General features: G+C 39.3%; 2 protein-coding genes across 2 annotated transcripts; both read right to left on the reverse strand.

Annotated features, from left to right (window-relative positions):
* Positions 1-1749: 1749 nt before the first annotated feature.
* Positions 1750-7133, reverse strand: LOC106337376 (cellulose synthase-like protein D3). Its single transcript, XM_013776506.1, is given in 5 exon segments — positions 1750-1987; positions 2075-3839; positions 4350-5157; positions 5400-6339; positions 6624-7133. Coding segments are annotated over 3 exon segments (3459 nt in total). The 5' UTR covers positions 6293-6339; positions 6624-7133; the 3' UTR covers positions 1750-1987; positions 2075-2081.
* A 307-nt stretch (positions 7134-7440) lies between these two features.
* LOC106337459 (F-box/LRR-repeat protein At3g03030-like) lies at positions 7441-9580 on the reverse strand. The gene is made up of 5 exons (XM_013776603.1): positions 9457-9580; positions 8438-9362; positions 8215-8355; positions 7775-8128; positions 7441-7644 (listed from the first exon to the last, which is right to left on the reverse strand). Exons 2-4 carry the CDS (start codon positions 9353-9355, stop codon positions 7814-7816), a joined length of 1374 nt encoding a protein of 457 aa, XP_013632057.1. The 5' UTR covers positions 9356-9362; positions 9457-9580; the 3' UTR covers positions 7441-7644; positions 7775-7813.
* Positions 9581-10054: the final 474 nt, after the last annotated feature.

The following is a 10054-nucleotide window of genomic DNA, read 5'->3' on the forward strand; positions in this document are numbered from 1 at the left end:
AACCGTGGAACACCAGATTTGATTCTAGGTGGTATGTAGTAACAATATGATATGGAGATTACTGCAGATATCCATATTTTGATCAATCTTGTGAGTTCTTCCTCCATTTTCTCAGATCTTGGTTGGTGTTGATGAGTTTTTGGCAATAAAACTTGTTTTTGTTCAGATCATCGAATACATAAAAGTAGTTGAGATGTACAATACAATGACGAGTATTAAAATCGAGTGCATGGGTAGTAGTTGAGTAATTAAATTAATAATGACTGGAAACCTCGAACCAATCAATTGTGAAAAATGTCTCCATGTGACTAGAGGCTGGAGATAAGTTCTAGAAAAAAAAATTATAGTTATAATCTAAACTATAACTTGATCTGCGCGGATGTTAATTTTTATTTTTTATAAATTGTTTGTAATTTTTAAGTATATGGGTTATTTGTCTAATATTAGGTTCCTATGAAACGGCATGGACCTGTAAGAATCTGAAAATATAATGAATAACTGAATATATTAATGTATAATAATATTTCAAAATTATTGAAAACTGAATATATTAATGTATAATAATATTTCAAAATTATTGAAAATATTTAAATATAAGTTTTCTTAATAAAGATCTTGCTAAAATCTTATTAACACACAGATTTATTAGAATTGTTTAATAACTATATTATATTTAAAATGAAAAAATATCAAAAACTATTATGATTAAAATAGTTCAAAGATTATATATATTATTAGTATTAATAAAATGCATTTATTAAAATAATGGTCCCAAAAAAAAAAAGAATCACAAATGAAAAAAAATCATAACTTCTATTTTAAATTTTTAATAGATAAGATGAATGAAAGTCAGAACAAAACCAGTTGATCATTGGTTCTTATTTTTATTAAAATCAAATTAAACATAATATCATTATCCATAATTCATTAAAATCGCCCCCAAAAACTCAAATAAATTTTTCTTAAAGAAATCGTGGTGGAGAAGGTTCTCAAGGTTTTTCGTAGGGTTTCGGCGGTTACCCGATCCGTTTAGGCTACGACGGGTTCAATATCTGGATACTTGACCTGATAACCCGACCCATTTTAAATGTATTGGGCTTATTTTGTCTTGATGGTTGCCTTTGGGCTTTTATAAAAGACCACTATCATGTATTTCAATAAGTTTTAAATTATACTCTAAAAATACATGAAGTTTCTGGATATGACACAGCCATTAAAAAACTTATTTTTTATCTAAAAAATATCATTAAAATATAAATTAAAAATTATTCAATCAATCACAAAACAGACTATAAAATATAATTAGTTACATAATTTTTGATAAAGTTAAAAAGTACATTGAAATACGAAAATATCGTTTATTTTGAAACATCAAAAAACTCCATAAAACATCGTCTATTTTGAAACGGAATGAAGTGAGTATTATATAAAATATCAACATAGTATAAATTTAGCATCAAATTTGAAAAGCATAAGCTAAAAGTATCTCAAATGATTGACTGCATTTTTCAAATCGTGTGTAGTTCTTATCTTTGAATGATCAAATATAATCCTTCGGTTGACAAAAAAAAAATTGAAATACATAATCCTGTTTTAATTATTAGTTCTATTATATTATAGGGGTATTAGGGGTTAAAGGGTATAAGAGATTATGGTATATTGGATTTAGGGATATATGGGATTAGAGATACTGTATTAGGGGTATAAGAGATTAGGGTATATTGGATTTGGGGTATGTGAGATTAAAAATCAAGAAACAGTGATCGTTTGATGAATTTCATTTCATATAATATAACAGTAGCAACATAAACGATTCCACCAACAAATCAAATATTACAAAATTTGAAAAGACAAATTAAAAAATGTCCTTTTCCAGCAAGAAAAAAAAAATAGACAATGAGACAAGTTCTTAGTTTTTGACTTGCTTTACGTGACAACTATACTTTGTGTCCTTGAGGACCTTGACCAATCTCCTTCTTGTAAGACGCTGCACCATTTGGACAGAACAAAGACTCTTACAAAGAGATTTCAACAAATACATATTTCAAAACAAAGGAGTTTGGAGAAACCAAACCTATTCATCACGGAAACGTGAAAGATCCTCCAATTTGAGTAGAACCAGCAGGTGGGTTAACAGCAACCCAAAGCAGCGAAATAGTAATGGCAACAAGTCCCGACCAAACATAAACAATGGTCGGAGTCTTTCCTCTCCTTCCCATAAGCCCTTTAGCAAAAGGATAAAGATGAGCCAACACCCAGAAACTAAAGAACACTCCTCCTATCAACTTACTCCACTGCGGAATCACACTGTATATCGTCCTGCTAAACCCAACCGCGATAGCTATCAGATTCACCATCATGATCGTGATCGGTGGAATCATCAGAGACGTCCATTTGACTACGTAAAGATCCGCAAACTCGTCGTCCACATCGTCTCCTCCTGATTTAGACGTCAGAGTGAAAGAGATTTCGATTCCAGCCACAACTTTGAGCAAGCCTTGGATAACGGCGGCTAAGTGAGCGCTTGTTCCTCCAATAAGCCAGAACTGCTCGTTTCTCCACCATTCTTCCAACGAGATTCCTGACCATTTGATCTCGAGGAGAGCTAGTAAACACAATGTGATGGAGATGATAAGAAGATAGATGAGGAACGTGACGTTAAGCGTTTGGACTATGAACTGTCCTGAGAAGAGCGAGAGCGCGGGGAGGAAGCAGTAGACGATGAGGAAGATCGAAGTGAAAGGATAGATTCCGACGTTAAGGTAAGCGATTCTTTGGAGGATCTTCATCTTCGGGGAAGCGAGGAAGGCGTTGTTTCTCGAGAAGAAGATCTCCACCGAGCCAGTAGCCCAGCGGAGAACCTGGTGAAGCCTATCCGTCAAGTTTATAGGAGCCGTGCCCCGGAACGCGTCACGTTTCGTCACGCAGTAAACTGACTTCCATCCACGGTTATGCATTCTATAACCGGTCACCACGTCTTCGGTGACGGACCCGTAGATCCACCCGATCCTCGACCCCCACTCGGTTTTATCTTCGTACCAACATGAGATGACTGCTATAGCTTCCGCCACCGTCGACGCATCAAGAAGCTCACGAGGGATGGTGAGAGCTCCAGGAGGTCGTCCGTTCTGCACGGCCGGGTGGTCAGCGAGCGGACGGCCTTGGAACTCTGCTACAGGGATCGAATCTATAAGGAACGTCGAGTTTCCGAACTTTTTAGGAACCAAGGAAAGACTCATCTCTTCGTCATCATCCGAGTCACCACCACCACCACTCATTCTCAAAGATCTGTTTTCTTCAGCGACACGGCTCTTCTTTTTCTTGCGACGGAAGCAACAGCTGCAGAATCCAGGACTGTGTTCTTTAGACCGCGGCGGGTCGAATCCGTACAAGGCGATTCTTCTAAAGAGACAACCCGTTCCGACGTAAACCGGACCCATCAAACCATCAAGAGCCCTCATGTTGACATCGAAGAAGACGGTGTTGTGGTTAGCGTACCGATCCGATGGGTCAATGCCTTCGAACCGCTGCGGGAACTGAATGTAGCAAAGGCGGTCGCCGCCACGGTCCATCATGAAACACATTCCTTCTCTCAAAGCCTGAGAGTTGTATATGTAATGATCACAGTCGAGATTTAGTATGAATGGACCGTTGGACATGATTGCGGATGCTCGGACCAATGCATTCATGGCTCCTGCTTTCTTGTTGTGGTCATAACCTGGTCGTTTCTCACGCGAGACGTAGACCAGAAGGGGTAGACGAATGTCGACGTCTGTAAGATCTAAGAACCCTTCAGAGTCTCCATGTAGTGGCTCATCACTAGGAGGCTTCAACATCACCTGCATTTATCAAAAAGAAAAACATTGATCTAAGAGATGACATAGAAACTGAACTGAAATAAACCAAAATTCTTGTTCAATGGAACCAAACTCTGGTTCCAATTCAGTTATGAGTGAACTGAATGTTTCAAACTAATGTTTTTAAAACCTGATTGGAAGCTAAACTAAATAATTATTTGGTTCACGGTTTATTATGGTTCTACTGGATTATACGTAGTTCAATATATTTATAATATATTATTTAAAAGTAATATTAGTAAATATGGTACATAATTAAAGTATAAATGAATATCATATATAAAACTTTATAAATATAAATTGTTTTTTATATGGTTGGTTTATGGATTTTTCATAGTTTAAATGGTTTTTATCCGGTTCAATAACTTTGGGATCCAATCCGCTACTGATTCATGGTCAAACCTAGTCCAACCATCGGGTTTTTCCGGTTTTAAAAGTACTGTTCCAAACTAAAGAAACATGAAATAGCTGAACTGGACCGAAATGTTGTACCTGAATGATACCAGCATGGTCACTCCGGGAATGATCAGGAGCAGAATTTATCCAAGTTCCAGGCCAATGAGTACCATCAGCCATCCATGTAGCTTTAGGAATCTTAACCGGCTCCACAATCTCATCCTCTCTGTTCTGTCTCTGCTCCTTCATGGCCTTAATCTCTTCCCTCGCGTGATAAGCATCAGAACGTCGCCTGATAGAGTCAGGCAAGCCGTTGATCCTAACCTTAAACTCATCATACTCACGCTTCACCCTCCTCCTATCCTTCACAAAATCAGCTTTCACCTTGTTCTTGTAAGGATCTCTCTTCAGACTAAAATACGAATCAGGATTCCTCGGCTAGATGTTGTGTTTACGACAGAAAGGAACCCATATGTTTGCGAAACTAGCTGCTTCAGCCATGGCTTCAAACGTCAGAAGCGCTCCTCCGTCGTCTGAGACATAGCAGGCAAGCTTTTCCACAGGGTAGTCAGCAGCTAGGATGGATAAAATGGTGTTGGAAGTGACGAGAGGAGGCTCTTTCTCCGGATCTGCTGTTGATACAAACATGTCTAGTCCAGGGAGATCAGACTTCCCTGTCGGGTTGCTCGGTGTGGGAGTTTCGAATTTCTCTTTGAGAACGTTGAGGTCAGTAGCTCGGTTAATAGGACACAGCTTCGGAAGCTGATCAAGAAGCCAAGAGAAGGCGAACCAAAGCTCACAAACCACAGACATCCCCCATAGCCATATTGCATCTTGGTTCTGGTGCTTAATCCTCCACATCAAGAACAGTGCAAGAACAACAATCCTTATAAATATCAAAAGCCTACACAAGAAAAAATAATATCAATGAAAGTTTAAAATGTTCAAGAAATCCTTATATGGAATTATTGATTAGGCGGAGGCTTAGACCGTTTTTTTAAACACCTTAACCGGTTTTTTAAAAAAATCCTTCTACAAAAGTTTCTTTGTTTAGGTCCGATTTGCCGACTAAGCGCCGCATTTTTAGCTATTTTTAGCTAAATTATAATGATATACTGGATACATAAGGAACAAACATTTTTTCACCTGTAAGGACTAATAACAGCTGCAGGAATCTGGAGCTTCCGAGTAAGCGGTCTCCACGGTCTGCTCATTAGATCCTGCGGCCCCATACCGTGACCATCCTTCTCACTACCTAAGTTCCCATCCTTTGTCCAAAAAGCATTACCGTAACCGTAAGTCCCACTCGTCTCAAACAACCACCGGTTATGATCAAAATCCCCGGTTTGACTCCTCATCAAACCGGACTTAGTTGACTTCATCAACGACAATCTCCTCTCCATCTTGGACCCACCACCACCAGAAGGTGGAGGAAGCATAGGCCTTTGCTGCTGCCCCTTGTTATTGTTCTCAGCCAAGTCTGTTAGATCCGTGTTCCTGTAAGGCTCCTTACACCCGGGACAGATCCCACCTCCTGTCTTCACAGCGTCCACAAAGCAATCCCTACAAATCTTGAAATCACACTCGCAAGGCAAAAGATCTTGACCCCTCTCGTCGCTCATCACCTTCACATCACAACCAGGGATAGCGCAAGAGGACCCTTTAGCGCCCGCCATCTGCGGATGATTCGTCTCGGAGTCGATCACTTTGTCCATGAGATGAGCGCGCGTGACGCTGTTGAAACCGCCCGTGAACAGGGAGCTTGACACGTACTGCTCCTCGACCTTTTGAGAGATGGACGGGTCCATGGGCTGGTTGTCTGGAGTCGGGGGGATGTGGACCGTGTAGTTTGTGAAATCGACGCTTCCGAGTTCGCTGTCGAGATCATCTCTCGAGTAGTTGACGTAGCGTCCGGAGGAAGTTCTCCGAGCGAATGTCACGCCGGGTGGCTGCTGCTGGTGGTTTCTTGCGGCTTCGGCGGCGTCGGAGTTTGTTGAGAGGTTGGATCGACTGTTGGTGAAATGGTTATTAGACGCCATGATCGTCTAGTACAAATATCCACCGGACTTTTGTAGCCGGCAGATCCCTGAGAGAGATTAAAAGGACAAATCATCAAGTCATTGTCATAGATCAGATAACATTCAAGAAATGAACAGGTCATCAATAGATCTAGACAAGAAGAAGATCTTATCATAAATTACATAATAAATACAACGAAAAAGACAATGATCATTGTCTTTTTACCCCCCAACAAAAAAAGGAAGAGAATCTTTAAATCTGAAGCAGCTAAAGAGGGAAAAATCTATAACATCACTAAACTTAAATTTCAAACTTTGACATTACAATGAATCGTAGACAATGTTATGTTACCTGAGAGACCGTAACAGAGGAAAGTTGAGCTTCAGATCTTCCGAAGATGTTTGGAAGAAGAAAAACGCTTTTTAATTTATCAGATATTTTCTGACAGACGAAGTCACATGTGGTCGTGTTGCGCAAATTGGTTAAGGAAGGAGGAGGAGGAGGAGAAGAGGAGGAAGGGACTTAGTCGTGAGACCAAATACATCGGCACTACTACTGATACACGTTATGATGGCAACCATTGCCTCATTTTTTTATTCGGGGGAGATCTTACATGAATTAAAATATTATTTGTGTAAAATAATTGGAGAAAGGAGAAGAGATGAGAATGAAAGAAGATACAAAGATCCCTCTGCTGCTCTTTTATTTTTTTTAACTGAAGTAGTATGGTGGTTTCGAGACGGTAACAGTGACGACGACTGTCAAAACGCCGGCGGGAGAAAAAAGCCGTTTTTTTTTAATAACCTTTTGGTATTCTCTTTTGAGTTGAGGTTTTCGGACAAGCTGGAGAGAATTAAGACATTCTATTAAAAAAATTTTAATTTTTAATATAAGTAACGCGTTCGACGGAATTATCTATTTTGTGGAATTTAATAAAGTAACGCGGAAGCTGAGGGTGTTTTGGGTATTTCGCAAGTGAAATGATGGTCGCATAAGAAGAAATGTTGGGTTGGTTTAACGTGTGCGCTTTTTTGTAAACACACCGTCCATCAGAAACGTCAATCACGCATGTTGTAACGGGCGCAAGTAAACACCTTTAATTATTGTTCTTAAGAATACTTAAAAAAACAAAACGAAAATATGCTACTGGCACGCGTACACACGTATATTCCGAATGTTTTTTTTTTCATTTTATAATCCGATTATGAAAACTTGAACCGAGTAAATCAGACCATTAAACGTCTTGGTCGAACCAAAATGCAGACAAAACAGAGTTTTGAAACACCATCAAGTTCGACATCAAAATAAAGAAAACTAAACAAACGTCCTTAGAGACTTGACATTGTGCTGCAAACAAGATCCATCCTCCTCTCTGCACGAAACAAAAAGAAGTAAATTAACTACAAAAACCTCAAAGCTATTTAAAACTAATAAACTTCCAAGAATAGACTAGAACCAATAGAAGCACAAGAGATTTGAGTAAACTTGGTTGAGCAATCTACCTTGGTGATGATCTCAGAGTCTCCGTTGTGCAGTCCACTTCACTCGTAAAGGAGCTGGACACTGCAACTGTACGAGTAGTCGAACTCTTCTATCATCTCCAAGACACGTTCGGCAAATCGACGGTCGTACTTAAGCGGCGTAGGAACATCTTCGTCGACATAGATATTCATCTTCTTCAAACAAGGAAAATAGTCCAAGAAATGCTCTATCATGTTAATCTCTTTCACCGTTCCCGTAAACCCTCTGATCACAAACACTTTCACCGGACATGACTTGAGAGAACGTCCCTTTTGCTTCTTGTGAATGCAGTCACAAGCGTCACCGCATTGGTTTGTCACATGGTGCACCAGACCCTACAAATACAAGAAGATAATAAGGTTTATATTGTTAAGTAATTCAACACAATTTTCATGGTTTTTTTAAAAAAATATAATTTCACCTTAATGAGTAGAAACTCTAGCTGAGGACAGTTCCTTAGGAGAGCTGGCATTGCTTGCCATCCTCTACCCTCGTCACTTGTAATGATTAACATCTTGAGGTTGTTGAACACAGGCATTGATTCACAGCATTGAGAAAGCACCTGAAAACATGAAAGAAAAAAACATAACTAGACATTTTGCAATTACTGTTTAAGCAACTAGACCAGATAGAAGAGAACAAACCTCAAGAGTATCAGGATGCAAGTGAAGCTCCTTAACATTTTGTAAGCCATTCATGAGCTTGACCGCATTACCAAACTGTAGAACAACATCACCTTCTGACAAATCCTTACGTGGCGCTCTCATTCTCCTGGTTTGATCTTCAGTCAACGAAAGCGCGATTCTAGCCACTGCTACGTTGTTCAGTTTAACTAGTGGATAGTCCTCTGCAGCATAATCAGAGTAAGCAAAGAAGAGCAGGCTTGGAGTGACGAAAGAGATGCTCTTTGGGTTCTGAATGGTTTTCATGCCCGTGGTGTGAACCGTTAGCTTCTTGAGAGTTGGACTAGACACAGTATCAACCGGATCAATCCAGTCCATGCTTGTCATCTCTGCTTCCTCAAGCACAGGGAAGCAAGCCAGAAACTCCTCCATCTTGACATCGCAGTCCATGCTCATCATCTCCGAAGCAATGTGAAGAGTCTTAAGCATTGGTAAGAAAGTGGCGTCAGGTCCAGTACACCAATGAAGACCAAACCCGCTCGTTAACTTCAGCTTCACAAGCGTCCTGCTCAAAAACATCTCTCGAGGGAGAAGATAATCTTCGCCCTCGAAGTTGATGGAGAGATAAAGCTCCGAGACGCCACGTCGCAGCGCGTTGCATATCCAACCGTTAACACGGTCCGGATCAACGCCGTCTTCGCACTTCAAGGTGAATCTCTCGATGGGAGAGTCACCTTGGAGAGACAACACACGATCCACAAAATCCATGAAGCCTTCCGGATATGGAAAGACAGAGTCGTCGACGTCGAGGATGGGGACACGTGTGAACAGATAACGCCATTTCTTGGAGAGGACAGAGGTCAGAGCGGCTTCCTTTGTGGTGAGGAAGGATAGTATGTGAGAACGAACATCGTCTGGTAGAGCGCTCAAGAGATCCATTTTTTCACTGCAGTGTAAACACACACAAAACGTTCCTTAAAGCAAAATTCAATTTTACCAAACAGCTCAAAGACAACAACACCGGTTAAGAAACCACTTACCTTTGGTAGCAGAGACTAGGAGCAAGAGAAACACTGAAAATGCAAAACCTTTGCAGCACTATCGACACTTTAAATTAGGGCAACTCTCGTCCCTTTTCAGAAGGGGAGAGAATGAGTGAGCGAAGTTAAGGGTAGTTTCGGATGTTCTGTCGGTAAAAAATCAATGTTTTGACCGGACCGGACAATGGTTGGTCTGAACAACCAATTTAACCAAATTTTAAATTTGAAGCTAATTTTAAATTCAATAACTATACATATATATATATATATATATAACTATATAAAATTATTTTTATAAAATTTATACCATTAAAAAAAATGAAAACTTTAAAAATAATATAAAATTAGATTAAAACTAATTTATCTAGGTAGTATTAAAAAATAATTTGTTATGAAATAACTTATAATTTATAGTATCGAAAAATTTAAATAAGAATAGAATTCAATACCCGTATGAATCAAATAACACTAATATAAGTGAGAGAGTTTATTATAAAGAAGAAGAAGAAGATGTAATGGTGTACAAAAGAGTGAGATGAGTGATGGTATTTATAGTGAGCAACAATACATAAAATATCAAAGATGGTGCTTGATTTGG

Source organism: Brassica oleracea, chromosome C1 (genome assembly GCF_000695525.1).
Source record: "Brassica oleracea var. oleracea cultivar TO1000 chromosome C1, BOL, whole genome shotgun sequence".
Classification (NCBI taxonomy): Eukaryota; Viridiplantae; Streptophyta; class Magnoliopsida; order Brassicales; family Brassicaceae; genus Brassica; species Brassica oleracea.